A 27,888-nucleotide genomic window follows, 5' to 3' on the forward strand; every position below is an offset into this window, starting at 1 on the left:
TGATTAAGACTCCTCACTTCCACTGCAGGGGGCACAGTTTCGATTCCTGGTCAGGGAACTAAAAACCTGTATGTCACTCCGTGTGGCCAAAAATTTAAACACACACACACACACACAAAACAATTGCTCAAATTTCTCATATGAGTTCATTATCTTTTACTCAAAATCCTGTGACTCAAATTCTACCCAGGTAGAACTCTGTGAAATCACATATTACTCCACTTCGGTGATTATGATCATTTCATTTACCTGCAACTTTGCTTATTTACAATATTATGAGGAGGGTGGCTTAAAATCTGGCAATTGGAAGTGATATCTGGAAGGTCTTAAATAAGACTTTCTCTTTTTTTCTACTTTATTTGTATCATTGGGTCAGCCAACAAGTTTTACTGCAAGAAGGCAGACATTTTACAGCCTCCTTTCACTTTATCTTGCATGCATTTTTCTAAAAGACCTCTTATTACTTAACTAAATTCCTATTTATTAGTTCTGTACATCACTCCACTTCCCATGGTCCACATCTTTCTGTATTTAACTCTCTATGGAAAGGGGTCAGCCTCTATTTTCCTCACAATCTTCCCTCCTGATCAATAACACTGTAGTTACCTAAACAGATAAGAAAGTTTATTTTGTGTTTGCTTTAATTATACTTCTAAGGTTGGTGATGGTAAAATAAAACAAGAACTCTAGTACTTTAACACAGAGTGTAAACTAATATAACTTTTCCCTGTAGGGATATTAACAATAAGTTGCAAAAGGCTTAAACTATTCATATTCCTTTTCATTTAGTAATTCAATGTCTACAAATTCATTCTAAGAATAACAAATATGCAAGGAAGCATATACAGAGATATTTATTACACCGTGCGTGCTCAGTTGCTTCAGTCATGTCCAACTCTTTGTGACCCCATGGACACACAGCCCGCCAGACTCCTCTGTAAACTGGATTTCTCAGGCAAGATACTGGCCTGGGGCGCCATGCCCTCCTCCAGGGGATCTTCCTGACCCAGGGCTCAAACCCGCACCTCCTGCATTGCAGGTGGATTCTTTACCACTGAGCCACCTCTACTACGGACAGCAAACACCCCTCCCCAGAAAGTCCAAAACTACGTGATTGACTATATTTAATCATTGGATTCCATGTAGCATGGGCATTGATCAATTGAAGCAAATGTACAAACAATTAGCATAGTCCCAGGCCATTCAGCATACCTGCTGAATACTGAGTGGAGTTCATTCATCCATACAGAATATCATCGTCAAACTGCTTAAGAATATTTAAAGAAATGGGGATATATTTATTGCATAATATCAAGTTAAAAAATCCAAGATCCTAAGCTTAATAAAGAATATGAGCTCCCAATTTTTGTTCTAATTTTTCCACAAACATTTCTTTTTATATGGATATGGAAATAATACCAAGTGTTAACGTTAGTTGGAACACTGGTAATTTTAAAAAATATATTAAAAAATTTCTTTTAATATTTCTTTTTATTTACTTATTTGCATATTAACTTGGCTGTGCCAGGTCTTAGTTGCCACATGTGTGATCTTTAGTTGTGGCATGTGGGAATTTTGTTTTTTCAGTTGCAGCAGGTGGAATCTAGTTCCCTGACCAGGAATGGAACTTGGGCCCCCTGTGTTTGGAGTATGGAGTCTTAATCACTGGACCACCAGGGAAGTCCTGGAACACTGGTGATTACATTCATATATTCCAGTGTTTTCCAAATATTCTATAATTAACATGTACAATCAGTTTCACTACAAAAGAAGGTAAGTGTTCCTAAAAATCACCACATTACACAGCTCTGTATCATGTAGTAAGAACCACAGAAATTGTGGGGGAAACTGGGTTGGAGCTCAATACTCAATAATGTAATAAGAAACATACTTATTTCTCTTAAAGTAGAAACATAATAAAAATAACACATTTTTTTACAGCAAGTGGTTTAAGAAATACATAAAATAAATATGGCATAAACAAATACATAAAATAAAGACCACAATAAATATGGCATTTTTCCTTGAAAAAGACCTGATATTTGCTTGTGGAGGTGGATGTTAGAAGACTTATAGCTTGTGAATTATGTCAAAAGTGGAAATAGGATTTATCTTGTTGATAGCCATACCACCCTGAATGCACCTGATCTCATCTCATCTTGGAAGCTAAGCAGGGTTGGGCCTGGTTAGTACTTGGATGGGAGGATTGTCTGTTATCAGCTGAAAAGTTGTAACACCAAAGGTGGATGAATGTGACTCACATAATATGAGGTATACAGAGATGGCTGGTATGTGTTTGAGATGTGTGCATGTCTGTGTTTTGTGTATTTCTCCATGGCTTGGTTCAGCTGGGTGGCTTTCTGCATTCATGAAACTGTACAAAAGCAAATGAGAAATCTGCATTATGTTCAAATGTTTCCTAATACATCAATCATATTGGAACAAATCTGTGTTTTCAAAACGTGTTAAAGCAGAAATGACTGTTACTTTCACCACCATAAAATATATATATATATATATTTGAATATGCTAACAAGTATTGTGAACTTACTGCTATTATTTTGCTAATTTGGAGAACTAAAGATTTTTTTAAGTGGTATTTACTTCTCTGTTTCCCCCCCTCACTTCTCATTTATGCTTTTGTTTCTCTATTTTTCTCTCTTCTTAAAGACTACAGTGTAGATACAAAATATTAATACCACAGCTACACATTCACGTAGCCTAGGAATAACATTTGACTTATTCTTCAATGGTCTTAAGCCAAAAAGAAAGCCCCAAAGCAAAGAATCTATTTACTACCTTAGGAGTTTGTCATGCTATCCACGTACCACAGATACTTTTCATAATTCCCTGGAACTTGCTTAAAGATATTCAAATTGTTTTCATAAAAGCAGAATATAGAAGAAATGCTAGATGATAAATGCTTTAGAGGTATCCAAGCTGCAGTGAAATGGGGTTAATTGATAGAATGAAAACACATTTCCAATTATCCATTAATTGCTAATCCTTGGCTCAATTTGGAAAGCTTTAAAAGATCTTCAGCAAGATAACAAAGCTTCATTAGTCTGTTTTTGTTGTCATGCTAATTCTGCTTCCATCTCTTCCTGCTTTTTTTAGGAAGGAGGAAGCTTGGATTAGAGAATTTAGGTGACAGTCCTGCCCACTGGCTGTATTTCCTAAATGCTGGAGCAGTCGTTCCAAGTTGAGAACATCAGACCTTTTCTCAATTTGGAGCACTACTCTGGCCCCCTGCTGGTACAGCGCTGCAGTGGCAGCTAAAATACTCAGGTCTCAGCAGGGAGCTCTACCATGCCAGTCTAAGGAAGGCCCACCTTGTTTCCCTAATGCCAGGATAAAATATATCTCTATGTACATCTATTCACTAATAAATGAATATAGCTATATAGCCTCTGAAGGGCTTTATGTGATAAACTACTGTGAACATTCTTCTTATATCAAGTGGCTAGTTTCATAGGTCACAGAATCTTTGGAATTAGGCTGACCCGGACTTGAATGAAAACAGATTGTATATAAGCAATATTATCTTTAAGTTGGATACAACCATATACACTCCAGCACTAGTTATGAGGATCAAGTGAAATATAATATACATACATGTCTGGCATCTAGTTAACTGTTAAATGTTAGACACTGATCCACTCACAAAACTAAAAAAAACACAAAACTCTTATATTCTAAAAGTACATCATCCAACTTGAAGTTTCTCTGTGACTACTCTCAGATGAGGCAGATCCTTTGGAGGGGGTCACAGGTAGTTTGTAGTCAACCTCATTCATGAAACACTTAGTAGATGCAAAGTGCTACAGTAGGAGCCCCTGAGATACACATAACCCACACACCAAGTCATTAACTCTGTGTTTAAGGACTTTTAAATTTGTCTTGAGACTTCCCTGGTAGTCCAGTGGTTAAGACTCTGTGCTTCCACTGCAGGAAGGGTGGGTTTGATCCTGGGTTGAGGTTCTAAGATCCTGTATGACACTTTTGTTATTCAGTCACTCAGGTGGGTCCAACTCTTTGTGACCTGATGAACTGCAGCACCCTAAGGCTTCCCTGTGTTTAACTATCTCCTGCAGTTTTCTCAAACTCATGTCCATTGAGTTTGCCATAGCATAGTCCAAAAAAGAAAAAAAAGTCTTATACACCAACCAGGCCAAAATAACTCAATTAAAATAATTCTGAAATAGATTGCCAGTCCAGGTTTGATGCATGAGACAGGGTGCTCAGGGCTGGTGCACTGGAATGACCCTAAGGGATGGGATGGGGAGGGAGGTGGGAGGGGGGTTCCAGATGGGGAACACATGTACACCCATGGCTGATTCATGTCAATGTATGGTAAAAACAACTATAAAATTGAACAGTAATTAGCCTCCAATTAAAATTAAAAAAAGAATTCTGGATGCAGGTTTTTTGGTTTTTTTTTTTTGCCACACCACATGGCCTGTGGGATCTTAGTTCCCCCATCAGGAACTGAACCTGCCCTTGGCATTAAAAGCATGGATTCCTAATCACTGGACCACCAAGAAATTCCCTGGATGCAGCATTTTAAAAAAGCACAGGACAGGAGTACAGAAACTCTGGCGTCTAGTATAATTTACTCTAACCAAAAGATAGAGCTGAGGTGGGGGAAAGGGAAATGGGATATTAGCCAATTGATCTAAGTAAAATAGTACAAGAAATCTCAAAGGTTCTAGAACTATCACAGGGGGTTCCAGAATATTTATGAATTTGAGAGTAATTGCAAATTATCAAGGAGACTGTCTATAACAATGCTTTATTTTACACTTGATTAATCCACATCTTTCATTTCAACAAACAAATCTGGGGTACTTTCTATGTGACACAAAGCAGAGTTTTTTTGATATTTATTTATTTATTTGGCTGCACCAGGTCTTAGTTGCCACAAGTGGGATCTTTCCTCTTTGTTTCCACATGTGGGATGTAGTTTCTGAACCAGGGATTGAACCTGGGCCCCCAGCACTGGGAGCGGGGAGCCTTAGCCACTGGACCACCAGGGAAGTCCCCAAAGTAGTTTCCATAATGAATTCAATCAGTACTGTCGGTACTTTCAGGGTTGCTACTAGCTTACTTTGGTAAGAGTCAGAAAAAGGGACAGGTGCAATCAGGCAGGTGCACAGATTAACCAGACTATAGCACCATCATGCAAAGAACAAGTATTCTTTTCTTCAGGCAGATGCACCCCTGCATCAGCCTGGCACGTAGTTTGATTGGAGGGAAGGGGGAATGTGAGCTGGATTCCAGGCCCTACTCACTTCCCTAGCCAGGAGTTTTGAGCAGTGGACAAACCATACAACTAATATGCAATGGCCCTGAACACAATGGCAAGGCCCTGTTACAACTTTCTTATCATGTCCATATGTAGGATTCATTCATCCAACCATCTGAGGAAAATATGCTCTTTGGGGATACCGAGTGAAATAAGGAATTCACATTCTCTTAGGGGGTATAATACATGTACCAAAAATCACTACAGTGTAAGGCAAAAAGTTATGAATCACAAATGAAAAGACTAATGAAATGCCAAAACATTCAGGAGAGCCAAACCATACCTGTATCTTGAGGAATCACAGAAGGGTTCAGAGAAAAGGTGCACTGACCCCAGTTCTGAATGATGGGAACCATTTGGTCACATGGAGATAGGAACAGAGGATTTAGGAAGTGCAAGATGTAAATAACAAACAATAATTTAGTTTATCAGAAGCAAATGCTATGTGAATGACAGTAAAAAGAAAAACAGATTGGGACCAGATTATGAAGAGTTTGTAATACTAGGCTAATGAGTTTAACTGTTAATTTGTGGGCAAAGGAGAGCCGTGAGGTAATCAAACTCTTTCATGAATATGAATTTAGAAGAGTAAAAAAGAATCAACAAGGTAGAGAAATAGGTGGAGATGAAATGAAAGGCAATTGCAGTAGTCTAGGATGACAACGTGGAGAAGGCAATGGCACCCCACTCCAGTACTCTTGCCTGGAGAATCCCATGGGTGGAGGAGCCTGGTAGGCTGCAGCCCATGGGGTCGCGAAGAGTCAGACACGACTGAGCAACTTCACTTTCACTTTTCACTTTCATGCATTGGAGAAGGAAATGGCAACCCACTCCAGTGTTCTTGCCTGGAGAATCCCAGGGACGGGGGAGCCTGGTGCGCTGCCATCTATGGGGTCGCACAGAGTCAGACACGACTGAAGCGACTTAGCCACAGCAGCAGCAGGATGACAATGTGGAGAAGGCAATGGCACCCCACTCCAGTACTCTTGCCTGGAGAATCCCATGGGCAGAGGAGCCTGGTAGGCTGCAGCCCATGGGGTTGCACAGAGTCAGCCACGAATGAAGCGACTTAGCAGCAGCAGCAGCAGCAGCAGGATGACAATGAAACTAACTACACAGTGGGAAGGAGAGGACTACATGAGTATCAGAGACAATAGATTTGGCACCTGAATAAATGTAGGTGGTAATGGAGAGAACAAACAAGATGATGAGTTTCCATGCCTATGTGAGAGCAGATGGGTAATATCTTCAAAGTAAATACGGGCCAAAGAAGAAAAAACAAATCTTTACACAATAACAACTTGCTTTTATGTAACAAGTTTGAGATGCCAGCAAGACTTCTGGATATAGATGTTTACAGAGGCAGTTGAACACACAGAACTAGGAGAGAAAATAGAGCCAGAGATATACATCGGGGATCACCCATGCTGCCTATGCAATGTGTGCTCATCAACTGCTCACTCTTGGCCAATTCTTTGTGACACCATGGACTGCTAGCAGCTAGGGTCCTCTGTTCATGGAATTTTCCAGCAAAGAATACTGGAATGGGTTGCCATTTCCTACTCCAAGGGATCTTTCTGACCCAGGGATCGAACCCTCATTTCCTATGTCTCCTTCATTGGCAGGTGGATTCTTTACCACTGTGCCACCTGGGAAGTCAATGCAATATGAGAGACCAACAAGAAAGACAAGAACAAACCTTTAAAGAACACCTAAAATAAATAAATAAAGAACACCTACAGGTGGTGGTAGAAAAAAACAGTGACTAAAGAAATCATAGTCAGAGAAGGAAAGGAGAACCAGAAGAGTATACCATCACTATGACCAAAAATCAGAGCATCAAGAATATGAAGTGTGCAATAACAGTACTGAACACTGTAGAGCAGTGAAGAGCACCCTGCGTACCCCTGTAATCTAATTGCCAAGGCTCGCTTTCAATTCTTACAAACCAAAAGTATTAGGGGAAATAGTGATATCCAAAGAAGTAGGACAAGGAAGGGGACCTTTAAGTATTCATATTCCCCTAAAATCCTAAAATATAGGCTGATCAGTTCAGTTCAGTTCAGTCGCTCAGTCGTGTCCAACTCTTTGCGATCCTATGGACTGCAGCATGCCAGGCCTCCCTGTCCATCACCAACTCCCAGAGCTTGCTCAAACTCATGTTCATTGAGTCAGTGATGCCATCCAGCCATCTCATCCTCTGTCGTCCCCTTCTCCTCCTGCCTTCAATCTTTCTGAGCATCAGGGTCTTTTCAAATGAGTCAGTACTTCCTATCAGATAGCCAAAGTATTGGAGTTTCAGCTTTAGCATCAGTCCTTCCAATGAATATTCAGGACTGATTTCCTTTAGGATGGACTGGTTGGATCTCCTTGTAGTCCTAGGGGCTCTCAAGAGTCTTCTCCAACACCACAGTTCAAAAGCATCAATTCTTTAGCGCTCAGCTTTCTTCACAGTCCAACTCTCACATCCATACATGACTACTGGAAAAACCATAGCCTTGACTAGACAGACCTTTGTTGGCAAAGTAATGTCTCTGCTTTTGAATATGCTGTCTAGGTTGATCATAACTTTCCTTCCAAGGAGTAAGCATCTTTTAATTTCATGGCTTCAGTCACCATCTGCAGTGATTTTGGAGCCCCCAAAAAATAAAGTCTGACACTGTTTCCACTGTTTCCCCATCTAGTTCCCATGAAGTGATGGGACCGGATGCCATGATTTTCATTTTCTGAATGTTGAGTTTTAAGCCAACTTTTTCACTCTCCTCTTTCAATTTCATCAAGAGGCTCTTTAGCTCTTCTTTGCTTTCTGCCATAAGAGTGGTGTCATCTGTGTATCTGAAGTTATTGATATTTCTCCCAGCAATCTTGGTATCTCTAATTTTCTTGAAGAGATCTCTAGAGTTCCCCAGTCTATTGTTTTCCTCTATTTCTTTGCCATGATCACTGAGGAAGGCTTTCTTATCTCTCCTTGCTGTTCTTTGGAACTCTGCATTCAAATGGGTATATCTTTCCTTTTCTATTTTGCCTTTAGCTTCTCTTCTTTTCTCAGCTATTTGTAAGGCCTCCTCGGACAATCATTTTGCCTTTTTGTGTTTTTCTTGATAGAGAGGTCAAAGCCAGGTTGTGATCACCAGATCATATGGCACCATGCGTGCTAAGTCGCTTCAGTCGTGTCCGACTCTTGGCGAGTCCATGGACTGTAGCCCGCCAGGCTCCTCAGTCCGTGGGATTCTCCAGGCAAGAATACTGGAGTGGGTTGCCATGTCTTCCTCCAGGGGATCCTCCCCACCTAGGGCTTGAACCTGCATCTCCTTGGTCTCCTGCACTGGCAGGTAGGTCCTTTACCACTAGCGTCACCTGGGAAGCCCATATGGGCACTATAGCAAAGCGTAAAGCAGGACGAGGACTCCTAGCCAGCCCTTCTGGGAAACTGGTAATAGTGGTTCACATCTAGGTAGCATGGCTCAGCTGCCTCACCCAGCAAAGTCAGAGTCTTCACAGTTCCTGACACACAACAAGAAGTCCAGGGCAAAAGTAGGACTGGAAGAGGTTAAGGATGAGCTGATGAAGGCACTAGCATATAACACTGTTTCCAAGCATTTGATAAGGAACAGAAGGAGAGCTTGAAGGGACTTTTGTTGCTTTTTTGTTGTTAACTTTGAACTTTCAGTAGACTGAGTGGGTGGAACAGACAGGAGGAAGATGCAAGATAAGAAGAGGACAATTAATGAGGCAAGAGTCTTAAGCCCACAACAGAAGATGGAATCAAGACCGTAAGTGGAAAGTTTAACCCCCACAAAGAATTATATATATCTTTCTAAAATGAAAAAGGAAGAGAAAGTGAGTAAAGAAACTGTCCAGGTAAAGAGGAATGAAGTTACAAAGCACATGACTGCTTCCATTTTCTCAGAAGGACTCAAAATCATCTCAGGAGAGTAAGAGTGAAGTCACAGAATGTGCACTGGAGCAGAGTGAAAAGTGAGGTTACAAAAACACATAAATGCAGTAAGAAGAAAAGCTAAAGGCTGTAATTCATGTACATACAATTCTACGTGCAATGGTTACAACTTCACTTAAAACTACACCACAAAAACTAACTAGGTAAGAAACATGCTATGGTATTCTTCCAGCTTCCAATTTAAGGACTAAGAGAGAATGACATAAGAAAGAAGTCATGGAACCCTCAGGTATAATGTACAATAGCATCATAACCAACAAAGATGGGCTGAGTGCTATAAAACTAGGGTCAGATGGTGATGAGTCTCGTATTTCTCTGCCCTTCTGTGCTGGAGCCATTTTCTACTTTTTCCACAGTTGATACTTCAATGAAAAGTTCTTTCTTGAGTCAGTTACGAACACAACATAGCTTTTAAACAACTCTCAGCCCATGTTTGCTCTTTTTATAAAGTATGTCATCTTCTAATTTTCCAAGTTTTTACAAACTTTCACTTTGCTACAAATTATTGAAATCAGAGCTACATGAAAAATTCTATGTTGAAAAATCATATAGTTTCTATTATAAATCTTTAAAAGTACAATTTGTAAGCTGGTGCTCTAGAGCCAAGGAGAAAACAGGATTTAAAAAGAACACAGAAAGGACAAAGAAAGATAAGCCTGAATGAAGAGAAAGAAAACCTTCAGTTATAAATTACTCAGTCTAAAATGTCAAGGGAAACTTGTCTCAAAGTGTCCCTTTCTATGTTTTGAAGCTTGTTAATAATGGAAAGTCCTTTTAAACAAGATATTTAATTTTCAGATTCCAACAAATCCATTGAGAGCAAACAAATACATAGAACTTATAATAAAACATACATGCTGAATGGAAAAATCTCTATGGAATTGGTTCGGTAACTATAGTTGGATTCCATTTTCTTTATAAAACACATTTTACCATAACTCTAAAGACTTCTAAAACATGATCTAGAACAGGAGAAGTAATTACAATCTATAAATAACTACTGACCACAGGAAAAAAAAATCTGTACTAAATATAAACACACAACGGTCTCTTGCTTTACAAAGAAAATGTGAACTAATTCTTGTGCCAACTACTAAAAGATGGACAATTTCTCCATTTCAATACAGAATCAAAAATGTAGATGAAAGTTTTCACGTTAGTAAAAGAAGCATAACTGTTATAAGAAACAGAATCTTCCTAAGAAATAGAAGAAAGATTTTTTAAAACATAGACTACCGCCATGCGGTGAGACAAAGTCTCATATGCTGCTGTGCAAAATAAAATCACTAAGAATATTTCTAGGAAGCAATTTTTCAGATTTATGCTCTTTAACACACCATTTCTACTAACAGAAAGCTAGTCTGAGAAAGTAATCAGAAATATGACCAGATATTCAGTGATGTAATACAATGTTATTTATGATAGGAAAGCCTGGAATAGCTACAAAAAAGAAATGGTTGAATAAATTCTGCTATGATACCATTTTATTATAGAATTTAATAGAATGTCAAAATATTTGACATTTGACATGACAAATTGATATGACATTTGACATGACATTTGATATTTGACAAATGACATTTGACATTTTCAACTGTGAAAACATTTGAAAGGCTCATATATTCATATAAGAAAAATATGCTAAATAAAAATTAAATGATAAAATATATGAGTATTTCAAATTTATTTTTTATTGGAATACAACTGTTTGACAATATGGTATTAGTTTCTGCTGCACAATGAAGTGAATCAGCTGTCATATAGTATGGTGGTGGTGGTGGTTTAGTCACTAAGTTGTGTCTGACTCTTGCGACCCCATGGGCTAGAGCCCGCTAGGCTCCTCTGTGCATGGGGTTCTCTAGGCAAGAATACTGGAGTGGGTTGCCATTTCCTTCTCCAGGGGGTCTTCCAGACCCAGGAATTGAACCTGGGACTCCTGCACTGCAGGCAGTTTCTTTACTGATAGAGCTACCAGGGAAGCCCATATACACACATCAAATTCACTTTTAATTACATATATACATACAACCTGGAGAAGGAAATGGCAACTGACTCCACTAGTCTTGCTTGGAGAACTCCACAGACAGAGGAGCCTGTTGGGCTGCAGTCCATGGGGTCGCAAAGAATTGGACACAACTAAGTGACTGAACAACCACAATATACACAGCCATTTCCATGTCCAAGCAGCAGCATACACATATAATTTTTATGCAGATAAAACTAGAAGGAAATACAGTGGAAAATTTTAGAGTAATTTTCTTTGTTTTTAGGATTACTATTTTTTTCTCTATTCTTTTCTGTAATAACCAGAAGCGAGGAGGAAGGCAACGTCGTTGTTCGGAAAATGTCACAATAAGACACGTGTTGTGCCGCTGTCGTAGCTCTAAGTCCTATCACTGACATAAATCGATCTGTGGCAAATGTGACTACCCTGCCAAGTGCAAGAGTAAATATAACTGGAGTGCCGAGGCTAAAAGAGATGCCACTGGCACTAGTTAAATAAGGCACCTAAAAGTTGTATACAGCAGATTCAGGCTTGAATTCCTGAATAACATCACCTAATTCTAAAGGAGATCAGTCCCAGGTGTTCTTTAAAAGGAATGATGCTAAAGCTGAAACTCCAGTACTTTGGCCACCTCTTGTGAAGAGTTGACTCATTGGAAAATACTGATGCTTGGAGGGATTGGGGCCAGGAGGAAAACGGGACGACAGAGGATGAGATGGCTGGATGGCATCACCGACTCGATGGACGTGAGTTTGAGTGAACTCTGGGAGTTGGTGATGGACAGGGAGGCCTGGCGTGCTTCGATTCATGGAGTCGCAGAGTCGGACTCGACTGAGCGACTGAACTGAACTGAACTGAATCCCAAAAGAGGACCTGTGGCAGCATCCAGTTGGTCTTAAGGGTTTCGATAATTAGTTGCTCAATAAATGTTCTAGTTTAAAAAGAAAAACACTGAGCTTTCTACCATAGCATTTGTAAGTAGAAAGTTTCATTTTTTAAAAAGTAGCAGCTATGTTTCTCTTTAAATAGGCATTTAAAAAAACGTAGGCTCTGATACACATCATGTACACACTCTACACTATTGTATCCTCTGAATATGATACAGTCTGCAGACTCCTGGATTTCCATTATAATCCCATGCTGAGGAAAGTTATGAATGAAAACGAAAGGAAAAAGCATGCTGTTGTCTTGATGTTGACTTCCTGACTGATTTTAAGGACACTAGAACATAAATTAATCTGAAGGGAGGGAATTTGTGTGTTTTGTTCACTGCTTTATTCTGCTTTATTCTCAGCAAATATTTGTGAATAAATCTACAACTGATTTTTTTTAAATTAGGAATCACTTTCCTGTTCTACTATGTTCTTTGTCTTGAATCAAAAACTAAGACAAGGAGGAAGTGCTGACTTTTATGTGATGAGTTGGGGAACTCATTAGTTCTTTTTTTTTTTTTTCTTTTATCCCCTTACAAAGGGGATGATGCTTTCTCTGTAGAGAAGTTCATCTTTTCTACTTTAGTATTAACTTTCTTGCACAAATTGTATCCTGTTATTCTATTAACTCATCTCACAATTTCTTTTATTTTTTTCTGTATCTTTTTTCTTTGTGTATGGCCTTCTATGCACAGTTGACCCTGGAACAAATGGAGGGTTAGGGGTACTAACCACCATGCAGTCAAAAATCTATGTTTAACTTTACAATTAGCTTTCTGTACTTGCAGTAACCACATTAGTGGGTTCAGCCAACCACAGATCATGTAGTACTGTAGTAGGTACTTTTTGAAAAAAATTCACAAGATCAACTATAGTTTCTTTCTCTTTTTAACTGTGCCTTATATGCTGGGTTTAACATCTTTACTTCTTAGTTTTATTATGGGGTTTATCATTTCTAATATCCTAATTTGTTCTTATTTTAGTATGCCTGGCCATTTTTATAGTCTGTTACTTTTTATATTTTATAATCCCTCTTTTATTTATTAAATATATTTATCTTATATATTGGATACTTCTAATAGCTGAAATATCTGTAGATAAGTTTTAGTTCTGGTTTCTGCTGACTCTAGATCAACGTATTTTTATTTTTTCTCCCATGTGTTTTGTGATCTAAAAAAAAATGTGTATGAGCTTATTGTTTAGAATTTTAACTATGATTATTTGATAACTAGGTTGATAATCCTCTCTATGGAGGATTTGTGATGGTTTCTGAAAACTGTCACAGACCCAAGTCTATTATAAATTAAAACTCTCTACTTGTAGAGTTTAGAGACCATGAAAATAGTGTAAAATAAGGCCTCAAATCCAAGTAAATGTGAGCTGGTAACCAGGAATTGCTCCAGAGAAGGCGATGGCACCCCATTCCACTACTCTTGCCTAGAAAATCCCATGGATGGAGGAGTCTGGTGGGCTGCAGTCCATGGGGTCGAGAATAGTTGGACACGACTGAGCGACTTCACTTTCACTCTTCACTTTCATGCACTGGAGAAGGAAATGGCAACCCATTCCAGTGTTCTTGCCTGGAGAATCCCAGGGACGGGGGAGCTTGGTGGGCTGCCGTCTATGGAGTCACACAGAGTCAGACACAACTGAAGTGACTTAGCAGTAGCAACCAGGAATTGCTCAGGAAGATTTTAACTCCCTGATGCCTCTCCAGGATGGTCTCTGACAGGCCCCCTACACTTTGCTGAATGCAAGGGATTTTCCCCAAGTCTCCATTTTTCTCCATGTACAAGTTTCTATGCCAACAGAAATTGATGGATGCCGCCAAAGAATTCAGTGATTTCAGCACTTGTTTACCTCACAGAATAGACTTGCTTGGTTTCTAGCCCCAGAAAGTTTCCTTTGTTTTCTTATAGGTTCATCCATTTATTTTAAAGGATTTTTTAATATGGAATCTATTATTTTACATATTTTATGGATGTCTTCTCTATCATGATCTTCCCTGGTGGCTCAGACAATAAAGAGTCTGCCTGCAATTCAGGAGATCTGGGTTCGATCCCTGGGTCGGGAAGATTCTCCTGGAGAAGGAAATGGCAACTCACTCCAGTATTCTTGCCTGGAAAATTCCATGGGCAGAGGAGCCTGGCAGGCTGCATACAGTCCATAGGGTCACAAAGAGTCAGACACGACTAAGCAACTTCACTTTCTTTTCTCTATCATATTCTCAGAAATGGAAACCTATTTAATACTTCTGCAATGGCTTTGTACAATTTAAATTGGAATATTATAATTATTCCTGATAAATCTTGTTTTAGTGTGTTAGGGTAGTCTACAAGTCTATCAAGGGCACCTATAATCTTGACTGAGTTATTATTGGGTTGGCCAAAGAGTTCATTCAGACTTTTCTGTTAGATGATATGGAGAAACCCAAATGAACTTTTGGCCAATCCAGTATGTTAGCTTACCTTAGAAGTTTGTATCATCTGCAGATTTGCTTCAACTTTCTCAGCCTTCACCACAGTCACTGATCAACACAGGTTCTGACAAAAAGAAAAGCTAAAAACTTAATTTAAAAAATCTTTATAGAAATTTTAACAGTTTTTTCTTATTGTTATCAGGTACACAGAATTATAAATTGAATTTTCATCATCACCATAGATCAATACAAAAAAATCAAATCAAAATAACCTACCCCGATTACTTTAACTGGTAGACATTTTAAAAAGTAGTACTGAACCAAATAAAAATATTTCAACATTGGGGGAAATAAGTAGAAATGTGAAAGGGTGGTATGGATGAGAGGAACTCTAACACGGCTGAAATCTCTATCAGCCTTCACCTTACACAGGAGGAAACAACCTTATCTAAACTAGTATTTTCTAAACTACACATCTTCAATATGTACAAAAAGGTTGTGCAAAGCTTAGAAGATTCTGAAATATCACAAAGGGAAGCTTTGAAAGGTTTTTTGCTGATAAAAGCACCATGAAAACCCATGACTACTAGATTCTTTTTTCTTTTCTGCTTTGCCATAGCTTTAGTTCATTTCTTTCACTAATTTCAGTCATCAATGGCAACTTTTATAAAATTTTTCTCTCAATATCCATATGATGGTGTACACGTGTACATGTGTGTATGTTTACATTTTCCCACTAGAAATAAGAGAAAACTTACACTCTCTCCTTTAGTATAATGCTCTTGCATGAAGAACGTACAAACCACTGACTCTGGGTCTGCATCTTTATTTTCTGAGCAGCAACTACAGTTTAAATAGAACATTTAGCTCTTGATATTCTTTCTTCTCAATAGTTGATGTATATATCCTGCAATAATGTAGTAGAAAAAACACAGGCTTTGGAATCACATAGATCTGGGTTTAAATCTCAACATCTCTGATCCTCTTATGAAAATAGTATCACAAATCTCAAAGGACACCTGTTAAGAGTCAAATTTATATATATATGTGCCTAGCACAAAGCCTGCCTTGTGACCTGCACTTTGTTATGTTAGCTGTCTTTCTGTGTAATTTTGCACTTCATTTCCACTTTGCTCAATCTAGCAAAGGACTTTCCAAGCTAAATTTTCTAAGTCACAGCCCTGATAAACTACTGTGGCTCTGTTCAAGAATTAATATTCTGTAACACCACTCCAGTACTCTCGCCTGGAAAATCCCATGGACAGAGGAGCCTGCTGGGCTGCAGTCCATGGAGTCGCTAAGAGTCGGACATGACTGAGCAACTTCACTTTTACTTTTCACTTTCATGCATTGGAGAAGGAAATGGCAACCCACTTCAGTGTTCTTGCCTGGAGAATCCCAGGGACGGCAGAGCCTGGTGGGCTGCCGTCTATGGGGTCACACAGAGTCGGACACGACTGCCACGACTTAGCAGCAGCAGCAACACTTATTTTGCAACACTTATTTTACCCAACAATAGACATAAAATACTTCAAAAATAGCAATGCAACAATTATACTACTGAATATATTCCACTAAGGTACAGTCATCTCTTGTTATCCATGGGGGACTGGTTCCAGCCCAATCCCCTCATGGACAACAAAATCCATGGATGCTTAGATCCCTTATATAAAATGGTATAGTGTTTGCATATATCATATGCACATTACACATATATTTTAAATCATCTCTATATTATTTAACAATGCACATGCTCTATAAATTGGGGCAAATTCAAGTTTTGCTTTTTGGAACTTTCTTGAATTTTTTTTTCCCGGAACATGCTCAATCTGTGGTTGGTTGACACTGCAGATGCAGAGGGCCAAGGTACAGTCCAGAATTTATGTTCTAAAGTCACTAAAATTAGGGCTTCCCTGGTGGTCCAGTGGTTAAGCATCTGCCTGCTAATGCAGGGGATATCGGTTCGATCCCTGGTCTGGGAAGATCCCACATGCTGTGGGACAACTAAGCCCATGAGCTGCAACTACTCAGCTTGCACACCCTACGGCTCATCTCTGCATCAAGAGAAGCCACTACAATGAGAAGCTTGAGCACCGCAACTACAGAAAGCCTTTGAGCAGCAACGAAGACCCAGTGCAGCCATAAATAAATTTAAAAGATAAAGTTACTAAAATTGTTCCTTTTCTTGAGTGGCTATGTCATCAAAATTCTTTATAGTTACATAAATTTATTTCCTTTTCAGATTTCTCTACCTCTTTATTTTTGAATATGTAAACATACGTCATTCTAAGATCAAAACTACATAAACAAGTTATAGAGAAATCTCTCCATCATTGGCACCATCCCTTTTACTTATAGATTAATCTATAGACTCTTCCGGAGAAGGCAATGGCACCCTACTCCAGTACTCTTGTTTGGAAAATCCCATGGATGGAGGAGCCTGTTAGGCTGCAATCCATGGGGTCACTATGGAGAAGGCAATGGCACCCCACTCCAGTACTCTTGCCTGGAAAATCCCATGGATGGATGAGCCTGGTGGTCTGCAGTCCATGGGGTCGCTAAGAGTTGGGCACGAGTGAGCGACTTCACTTTCACTTCTCACTTTCATGCATTGGAGAAGGAAATGGCAACCCACTCCAGTATTCTTGCCTGGAGAATCCCAGGGACGGGGGAGCCTGGTGGGCTGCCGTCTATGGGGTCACACAGAGTCGGACACGACTGAAGTGACTTAGCAACAGCAACATAGACTCTTCTGGGCCTTTGCTTTTTCCATCTCAAAATATACTCTGCAGATCACCCTATATTGATGCATGGAGACTTTCTGCATTCTCTTTATGCCTTCTGAAGAAAAGGGTGGCTTGGAAGGGATACCATCAACCTGGAAATTATTTCATTGTTGCCAATCTTTTGCTAATACAAGTAATTGTGTTTGACTAAATTTATACAAATGCCAGTTTATATTTTATGCCAATGTGTCCTTAGAACAGATTCCTAAAAGGGAGATGTCTGGGTCAAAAGATACATGCATATGTAATTCTATGAGATATTGTCAAATTCCCTCCTGGGCTTTGCACTTTTGTATTCTTACCAGAAAGGTAACTTTGGATTTGGGTGAGAAAGGTTTTTTTAAGATAATCATTTGTGGCTGTTTTAAAATTTTTATTTATTTTTAACTGAACAGAAACTGCTTTACAATATTGTGTTGGTGCTGCCATATGTCAACATGAATCATTTTTTGCTGTTTTTGCAATATGCATATATGCTCAGATGTGTCAGACTCTTTGCGACTCCATGGACTGTATAGCCCACCAGGCTCCTCTGTCCACCGAATTTTCCAGGCAAGAATACTGGAACGGGTTGCCATTTCCTTTCCCAGGCAAAAGATCAAAATTTTGACTTTTTTCCAGGGGATCTTCCCGACCTAGGGGTTGAACCCATGTCTCTTGCGTCTCTTGCATTGGCAGGTGGATTCTTTATCACTAGTGCCACCTGGGAAGCCCAGGTGAATTCTTTACCCACTGAGCCACCAAGGATTTTCCTCTTTAAGGTAGGCTTTTCTCTTCTACTTGCATTCTACTGACCCCAGGTCCTGCTTCCCTTTCCTCTGTTCTGAAGTCTCAACTTCACTTGTCATTCTGAGCACAGCTTCTAGAGCTGACGCTGTTTCATTTCAGTGTTAACTTGCCTACATAACCATAATTTGAAATTATGTTAGTTAGGCAACGGAGAAGGCAATGGCACCCCACTCCAGTACTCTTGCTTGGAAAATCCCATGGACGGAGGAGACTGTTAGGCTACAATCCATGGGGTTGCACAGAGTCGGACTCGACTAAAGTGACTTAGCATAGCATAGCATAGTTAGGCAAGGGTGGTGGTAGTTTACTTTGCGCTCCTTATAGATCTGTGTGGTTTTCAAAAAGGATATATGGAGAGATTTGGATTTAGAAAGTTAACAGTATCCTACAAAAACTTTGAGCCAGGTTTTCTTTTTTTAATTTTTGAATTATTTTCTTGACTTACTATGTGTGATCAAAATTTTGACTTTTTGTATTCTGGAACCAAGATATTCTTTGTGGTCTAATATAGATTTTCATCTATATTAGACACAGTTGTCCTCTGTGCACTTGAGAAGATATATTCTCTATTAATGGATTCAGACTTTGATACAAATCTGTAAGAGCTACCTTAAGGATTTTTCTGGTCCACTTAACCTGACTTACGTCGAGACACGTGTTAAAGTCTTCTATTATTAGCAGGCTTATGTTCCTTCTTACATCTCTAGCAGTTTCTACTTTATATCTATTGATGTGTCATTTGGTAAATAGATATTTTAAAAAATCTTTATTGTAAATATAGCCCTTAGCTTTATAAGGGCTATTTTATAATATCCTTCATCTTAATACTTTTTCAATTAAATTCTGCCTTGTCTAATACTAAGATGATGAACCCTGCTTTCTAAAAAATTTGCCTTTATTTGATGTCTTACACTCTTATTATTTTTAAATTATTCATTTACTAACTCCCTTTATTTATGATTTTTACAACTGTATCTTTCATATACAACAATCATTAAGTTGAGCCATACACATTTATTAATACATCTGATATATTCATTTTGTGTGTGTACAGATAAAAATATATAGAATATGTGTTCACATCATTATATGGTCTGTTCTCTTTGCTCTTTTTAGGGTAGGTATTTCTTTTAACATTTAGGGGAGTGTTGTGTATTTTGTTATCAGGGGTTAACTCTATAGTAATAGCTTTATACAATACTCTTCATTTTCCCCCCGCCCTTTTTAAGATACCCTTAGTTCCCTGCTATTAGCAGTAATAAAATTAGTAACTTCCTCTTCTCCACTTGGTATTGTAACACTTTTATGAGTGCTTCACATCTAAGTATGTATACTTATTTATAATATGTTTCTGTCCATCAGTCAGCTTCAAGCGTTATCCTTTTCCTTATAGCTAATTCCTTTGAAGCAAGCAACCACTATTCTACTTTGCACTTCCACTCACCTCCTCCTCCCTTTCTCTGTAGGTTGTATTATTTCAACATCAGATTATATAACATTTACATACCATCCTATCACTATATTATGATTCCTATCACTATTATGTATGAAATGCTCCAGCATATTCTTCAAGAAGCGTTCCTAGGAACAACATTCCTTGAGTTGTTTCATGTTTGTAAATGCTTGTTGATGTCCTGAATTCTTAATAGTTTGGTGAGAAATGGAATATTTATTTCCTTGAATTTTTAAAACATGTTGGGCTATTATTGTTTAGTAGCTAAGTTGTGTCCAACTCTTTTGCAACCCCGTGAACTGCAGCCCACCAGGCTCCTTTGTCAATGGGACTTCCCAGGCAAGAATACTGGAGTGGGTTGCCATTTCCTTTTCCAGGAGATCTTCCCAACCCAGGGATCGAACCTGCATCTCCTGCATTGGCAGGAGGATTCTTTACCATTGAGCTACCACCATGCTTTGTTAACATCTGACATAAAATATCACTGCTAAAAAAATCTAATCCTATCTGATTTTCTTTCCAAGTTTACTTGGTCTACTCTCCATGCGTGCAGTCATGGAAGTCAAACTTATGTCTTAACTAATACAAATTTAAGGTTAAGGAGTATGGGCTTTGTCAATACTACCATCGGAGAAGGCAATGGCACCCCACTCCAGTACTCTTGCTGGGAAAATCCCATGGATGGAGAAGCCTGGTAGGCTGCAGTCCATGGGGTCGTGAATAGTCGGATACGACTGAGCAACTTCCCTTTCACTTTTCACTTTCATGCATTGGAGAAGGAAATGGCAACCCACTCCAGTGTTCTTGCCTGGAGAATCCCAGGGACGGGGGAGCCTGGTGGGCTGCCGTCTATGGGGTCACACAGAGTCAGACACGACTGAAGTGACTTAGCAGCAGTAGCAGCAATACTACCATGGCATATGAAATGTTAAGAAAAAGAAAAGGAAGACCTAAAATAAATCAGGACAGTGGCAGTGATAGTAGAAAATGAAGAAAGCCATTTGGAGGCTGAAGTTACAGATTATAAAATTGGGCAAAAGGGAGACATAAGAATATTGTTCTACATCTGAGCCACTGAAAAGCCATTAATCAAGATAGGAACATGAAAGAGGGTGAGTAGTACATAAATTGAATAGATCTAACTGTCAAAAGGCTGTGAGACGTGTGTTAAGTGCTTTAGAGAGCAGAACTTTAGAATTAGGGCTCATTTACACAAAAATGAACAGCAGGAACAAGTGAGATTTCAAAGGAAGAAGTAGTATTTCAATTCCCCTATGCTTTAAAAAAACCCTAAATATATAATAATTTAAACATTTCATTTAAGTGAAATATAAATGTACCATGTGTTTACCGCAGAAGCATATTCAGTAGTTAACAGACACTCTCATGATTCAGACATCCAATCAATTCCATTGACAGCTGAAAAGCACAAACTGCGGTAGTCATTTTGATTTTTATACAGGTTTTCTTTTTTCTTTTTTTAAATTGAAATAGTTAATTTACAATGATGTGTCTCTTTCTGTCATACAGAAAATTGATTCAGCTATATGTGTATACATTTTTTATATTCTTTTCCAATACAGTTTACATCAGGATATTGAATATAGCTCTCTGAGCTATACAATAGAATGATCTTTGTAAGTTTTAAATAATTTTTTATTTTTAGTCACATTGTTTTATTCCCATAATGGACCTTATTGAATATCAGAAAAATAATGGTGAAACACATCAAATTAATGAAGAATACAGAAATCTTTCTGAAAATTTCAAAATGTTCCCCCTAAAGTGACATCTACATGGTCAAAACTAATTCCAAAGCCCATCAAAGTATTTCCGGTACTTCAAAATAAATTTTAAAAGGATGATTATATGCAATTTAGTTACAGAGAGGAAAACCTATCACATTTTAATGTTTGTTTTTTTTTAAATAAAAAAGTGCTTGTATTTTCACTTATATATGGAATCCGAAAAATAAGACAAATGTAACAAGGCAGAAAGAGACTCACAGATAATATACAAAGAACAAACTAGTGGTTACCAAAGAGGAGAGGTATAAGTAAGCGGCAAAACAGGTGAAGGGGATTGAGAGGTACAAACTGCTAAGTATAAAACTAAAAAGTTACAAGAACGTAATGCATAGCACAGGGAATATGAAACTGAGTCCCCCTAAAACTGAGTTCCTCTACTGAGTTTATGATTAACCTCTCCCACCAGAACTTTATTTCCTTTCTTGTCCCCACCTGTTCCCCTCAAGATTAAGCAGTATCAAAGAAAAGGAGGTACTGAAACAAAGCAGGTTCCTGCGGGCCCTCCTTGGTACAAAAGCCCCCTCTGTGTTCCCCATTTCTGTGTTTATAGAAAAAGGCTTTAGTCTTCCAGGCTTTCCCTGAGTTCCAAAGAGCAGACACAGGCAGTTACTAATTATGAAAACGAGAGAATGCAGAAACAAAGGAAAAGCAGTTAAACAAGAAAAGTAATGACAATAAATCAGTGATAAAGACATAACAATCTGACGGATATCTTTATAGGGAACTAAGCCCCCCACCCAACTCCCCACCCAGGTGGAGGATGGTGACTACATCCTCAAGCACTAGACCCCAGATGAGCTAGGGCCAGAAGGTTGACGATTAAGACTTCTGAAGCATCACTCTGTTACCTTACTACCAACCAATCAGAAGAAAGTCATGAATTCTGCAGCCCTCACCCTGAAATGCTGTCTTTAAAACCGATTCCCTGAAAACCACACAGAAGTTTGGCTCTTTTTAACATGAGCTGCCCATACTTCTTATTAGGGCCTGCAATAATCGCTGCACTTTTCTTTACCATGCTGCTGCTGCTGCTAAGTCACTTCAGTCGTGTCCAACTCTGTACAACCCCATAGAGAGCAGCCCACCAGGCTCCCCCATCCCTGGGATTCTCCAGGCAAGAGCATTGGAGTGGGTTGCCATTTCCTTCTCCAATGCAGGAAAGTGAAAAGTGAAAGTGAAGTCGCTCAGTCATGTCTGACTCCTAGCGACCCCATGGACTACAGCCCACCAGGCTCCCCCGTCTATGGGATTTTCCAGGCAAGAGTACTGGAGTGGGGTGCCATTGCCTTCTCTGTTCCTTTACCATAGGCACTGTCAATAAATTGGCTTTGCTGTATGGCAGGTGAGCAGACTCACGTTTGGTTCAGTAAAAGATATAGTCAATATTTTATATTAACTTTGTATTAAGTATTATATATAAAAATATTGAATTGCAATGAACACCTGAAACTATATAATATTTAAGTCAACTCTAATAATAATATAAAAGAAATGCTTATCATCACTCTAAAACCTTCACACATAAAACCTTCTGGCATTTTTAAGTACCAAAAGAAAGAATTCCAAACAGGTTCTGAAAACAATTTTTATTGACTTTTTAAAATGCCGTGTTAGATAGATTCTAATCCACATTCAGTCACAAAACATATTTAAAAGGTGCCATCAAATTTTCTTTTATAAACTATGTATCACTTGATAATGGGAAAAAATCTAAATTTGTATATATGCTGCTGCTACTGCTACTGCTAAGTGGCTTCAGTTGTGTCCGACTCTGTGCGACCCCATAGACACAGCCCACCAGGCTCCCCCATCCCTGAGATTCTCCAGGCAAGAACACTGGAGTGGGTGAAGTCACTCAGTCGCATCCCACTCTTAGTGATCCCATGAACTGCCGCCTACCAGGCTCCTCCGTCCATGGGATTTTCCAGGCAAGAGTATTGGAGTGGGTTGCCATTGCCTTCTCCTTTGTATATATGAGACTGCGTTAAAAAATAATCTCTAATATCAAAGTTAAATCACTTTTACTTAACATCACTTGACATTGTTCACGCAAAAGTGTTATTTTAAAACATTTCTATGGATCTTCAGATTATATATTACGAAATCTAGAGAAGTATATTCTTCAAACAAAAGTCTGCAGATACTCACCTACCTTGTTATTTTAAAATTACTTATATACAGAACATATTTATGCACTATAGTAAATGCAAACACAGTATTTTGACTTTAAGTTGTGTAGAAGAGTAATAAATTTTCTTCAGCAGAAGAGACTGAAAGCAATAAGTTTGGCATCATTTACTGAGACTGGATACTTTCAAGAAAAAAATGGCAAATAGAGCATTATTACTTAAAGGTTCATTTTCATTATCTCTACTGTAGGATCTCAAAAACAGACCTCAGAAAAAAAGGATTATGAACCTGTCCTTAGTATTATTCTAATGTATAAACTGGAAAAGAAAAACAAACTGAAGGTCAAGTTTTCTGGAAAGCAGACTAAAAAGTTATTTTTTAGTTAGGCTAAAGAAAAGAAAATGGACATGAGTTTGAGTAAACTCAATGGACATGAGTTTGAGTAAACTCTGGGAGTTGGTGATGGACAGGGACGTCTGACGTGCTGCAGTCCATGAGGTCGAACAGTCAGACACGGCTGAGTGACTGAACTGAACTGAAAAAAAAAAGTATATCCATACCTCCCAATTGCTGTATTATTTAATTCATTCATTCAACCATTTTTGAATATATGCCAAGAACTATTACCGTGTTATCGTTATCCAAAGGCTTTCATAAACATTTACTGAGCATCTACTTTGTTACTGGTGTTTGTTAGCCACCAGTCCCTTTGATAGCCTATATAGTTCTCCAGAGCCAAGGACTGGTTCCAAAACTCCCCATAGATACCAAAATTCCTTAGGCACCTAGTACCTAAGCCATCAACTCCATAATAAATGACTGATACTTGAACTCTTATAACTTAAGTTTTTAAGATTCATGGATAAAAAGTAAAATTTTTAAAGAAAATTAATTTTCAATTGTTTATTTTACATTTTGCTGCTGTTCTCCTTGATACTCCTGCCACAAAATACAAGGCACTGTTGACTTGATGGTTACCAGTTAACCTTGATAAATGATTTCTAAACTCAAGGCAGTATCTTCGCTTCTTCTCAGTATCAAAACTGCTAACGTTAATAATAAAATACTAGCCTTTTAGCTAGGTTTTCGGATCTGAGATAATTTCCCCCTCAAATGAATAACCAAGCAAGCTTTCTACTTTGATTTTTAAAAATAATAAAGAGGAGAAGGAGGTAATTCCTGCCTCTGTCCTCCCATCTCATAGAGCTTGGGAGTTAAAAATGCTTTCTTTTACACAAACCTCTGCCTACCCAGGACGAAGCCACCAAGCATGCCAAAGCTAACCCTGAGATTCCCAAATCTTCAGCAGATCGTAATCAGGAAAACCAAGATTTGACAAAATTCTTCCCAAAGGCCATCCACGTTCTAGCTTTAAAAAAAAAACAACCACTGCAGGAGTGCCGGCTGTACACTAATGAATAAAACTGCCCTAACGCAGAAGCTGGGGCTCACGGCTTCCAAAGGATGGCCTTAGAGGTTAAGCAAAACACATGAGTAGTCACTCCCTCGCAAACGACAGAAAACGAAGACGTCTCTTTCCTTTCTCCTCTTCCATCACCAGTCTTGTTCCTTTCTCAATCAGACAGTCCATCAGACAACCTTCCTTGTCAGTATAGAGGGTTGATGGTCAGAATGTTTCGCAGACAACGATTACTAGAATAGTTCCCTGGAACCCAAGGGATCACTGCTAAAGCATCAGAGTCCACGCCAAGCCCTGACAATAACAAACCAAAGTCTGTGATCCTAATCACCTCCATCATTTCTCTCTCTTTCCAGTCAGGGCTGAGACTCAGATCAGGAAAACCTTTCCCCTTCAGGGAGGTAAGAAGCTTCCAGGTCTGTTTCCTCAGGCCCCTTCTTTCCTCCACTGCTTCTTCAGGACATCTCAACAGCTTGAGCCGCTAAGTAAGGTTCCAAAAGCCCAGCAGCCCAGTCCCAGCCACACACAAGATGGCAGCCAAACACCTACCAGAGGAAACAGACGAACCACCACTCCAGCGATGCCGGCCTCTCGACTGTGGATATCCGCATTGGTCCAGTCGGAGCGCGCGAGACAACCCGAGAACTCTGACAGCCAATCGGAAGGCGGCGCGCTGAAGAGCCGCCGCGTTGCAGGCTGTACGCGCTCGGAACCTCTAAGGCGTGAACCCGGTGGGGTGTGCAGCCAATGAGCTAGGGGCTGGGAAGTGGGAGCGGTCGGTGTCCTACTCCTCCCATTTCGGGTTCACGGACCTTAGAAATATGGGCGGTCCTCCCTACCCAGCTGAGGCGAGGCGGGTCTGTTGGCTGAGGTGAGGTCTAGTAAACGGTGAAGTACTTCCGGCCAGGGGGCACCTGAGGCCGCGGGTTCTCGGCGGCTTGGAGTGGGAGAGGAATCCGACGCGCGGGGAACTCAGCCTCGCCAGCGGGGCGGGCTGAGCGCAGCTCTCGGCTGTCGCGGGCTGCGTGGAAAGCGTTAGCTGAGCTAATGTAACTGCCGTGGGTGGCCCTCCCGAAGGCTCTTTCGGTCCAGGACCAGGGAACGCGGCGGAACTCTGCCGCCTGGATCCCAGCCCTTGGGACCTCCCTTCTCCCTTTTACGCGTGTTCAGTCCCGAGCTAAAGAGGGTGACCGCGGCGCCCTGAGTTCTCACCCCCCCCGCATTTCAGTCTCTTGTCATCCGGTTGCACACGTTCTTGAGAGGTGATTCCTAAAGCAGCTGGGAACCTGAAGCTGTAATGGGGGCTGCGGAAAATGAACTGCAGTCCAAAATCCAGAAGCAGAACTTGATGGTTTAACCACTGACCCATTTCACAGGTAAGACTACAGAAACGCTGAATAAGTAAAATCATTTCCCCAAGATCACGGAGTTGAGAGCAGATGCTCAGAGCTCCTCTCATTAACCACAACCCGATAGGTAGTTATCCCCAATAGGTAGGAAATAAACAATATGTAATTGTGCTCATCAGCAAGTGGAATCCTGGAGTGAGTTCTCTGTGTGTTAAGAATGAGGCGGTAGATTAGAAGGATCAAAAACGGGCTCAGAAACCAGGCTGCTTGGTTCCTTAGTTTGTCTTTGCTATGTACAGTGTAACATGCCTCTTTGTGAGAAAAACCAGGCATGCTGCAATTTGTCCCTCGTGATTGTTATGCAGGTTAATCAGAACACAGGAAGTGTTTAGAGGCCTGCCTGGCACATGATTTATACTCAATAAATGTTCATTACTGTCATCACTGTTAAAACATAACAGAAGAAATGGTCACAGTTTCACAAAAGCCTATTGGTGAAAACGAACCATAAATCGAAGCGAAACAGTATTTTCCTGCCAAAATGAAAAAGAAGGGAAAATATGAACAAATTTTTAAATACTGTTACAATCTAAAGTTAAATTGGTAGTCTCTGGATGATGAGATTGTGAAAGATTTAAATTTTCTTCTCTATGCTTTACAATATTCTGCAGATTTACTGAAAACCTTTTTTGTGATTACTAACATAATTGGCCTTTTTCACATCCTCTTTTTTTACGATGTTTCTATTCCTATCTTTTGTATTTTGTATTTTTCCATTTTTCTTTTTAAATGAGCTTAGCCCCAAGTTTTCTTTGTTCGGTTTTCTTTTTCGTACTGTACTTTTACATTTTTTAAAATTTTTATTGGAGGATAGTTGCTTTACAGTGTGTCACTTTTATATTTTTAATGCAATTCATACATTTAGTTCGTATTGATATCCTCTCTACAAAGAACTTAGTATGATTTACTTTACTTTCTGTAATCTTACAATCCCCTTCCATCCCTCCTCCAAAAAAACCCGTTTCCTGTGGTTTTATTTTCTAGCATTATTTCATTTGTCATTAAAACCCACTTTTAATCTGTTTTTAATCTAGCATTAATGTGTTTTATTTATATATTTGCTCACTTTTGTTTCTTTTACTCAGTACTTCCTTCTATGTTAGTTTTTATTAATGAAGTACTTCTTCATTTCTTTCAGAGTCTCTGAATGGCTCTTTGAGTGTCTGTAAGAGTCTTTTTTTGTTTTTAAACTCTTGCTATTGAAACATAAGGTGGCTGGAATAGTATTCTGGATTCAGACTTATTTTCCCTTAACATTTTGCATCGACATTTCTGATGAGAAGTCTGTACCAGTTTGATAAACATTCATTTTAAATCATCTAGATTTTCTGAAAGTTTCTGAGGCTTTGTCTTTATTCTTGATGTTCTGAAGTTTACCCATGGTTTGTATTAATAAGTTTATTCTGTTACTCAGTGGACCATTAGTGGCCTATGTGTTTTCCAGTTATAAGCATTTTTTGATCATTATTGCCTT

At 39.2% G+C, this 27,888-nt stretch overlaps 2 protein-coding genes across 21 annotated transcripts in view; one reads left to right on the forward strand and one right to left on the reverse strand.

Moving 5' to 3' along the window:
* CAB39L (calcium binding protein 39 like) overlaps positions 1-25,706 on the reverse strand; it is an 84,850-nt gene extending 59,144 nt beyond the window's left edge. For 4 of the 10 annotated variants that reach the window (XM_055542160.1, XM_055542162.1, XM_055542154.1 and 1 more), the window contains exons 1-3: positions 25,555-25,681; positions 15,378-15,526; positions 14,669-14,743 (exon numbers count right to left, since the gene is read on the reverse strand). In XM_055542160.1, coding sequence (XP_055398135.1) covers positions 14,669-14,686 — 18 coding nt within the window. In that variant the 5' untranslated portion in view covers positions 14,687-14,743; positions 15,378-15,526; positions 25,555-25,681. Of the gene's footprint in view, positions 1-14,668; positions 14,744-15,377; positions 15,527-25,336; positions 25,512-25,554 lie in introns of those variants that run through there. The other 6 variants (XM_055542158.1, XM_055542159.1, XM_055542155.1 and 3 more) reach the window with 5 other exon arrangements.
* Positions 25,707-25,708: 2 nt separating this feature from the next.
* Positions 25,709-27,888, forward strand: part of SETDB2 (SET domain bifurcated histone lysine methyltransferase 2) — a 79,645-nt gene continuing 77,465 nt past the window's right edge. For 6 of the 11 annotated variants that reach the window (XM_055542144.1, XM_055542151.1, XM_055542149.1 and 3 more), the window contains exon 1: positions 25,709-26,381. The gene's annotated coding sequence lies outside the window, so the exon portion shown is untranslated. The remainder of the gene's footprint in view (positions 26,382-27,888) is intronic. The other 5 variants (XM_055542142.1, XM_055542145.1, XM_055542146.1 and 2 more) reach the window with 3 other exon arrangements.

Source organism: Bubalus kerabau, chromosome 12 (assembly GCF_029407905.1).
Source record: "Bubalus kerabau isolate K-KA32 ecotype Philippines breed swamp buffalo chromosome 12, PCC_UOA_SB_1v2, whole genome shotgun sequence".
NCBI lineage: Eukaryota > Metazoa > Chordata > Mammalia > Artiodactyla > Bovidae > Bubalus > Bubalus kerabau.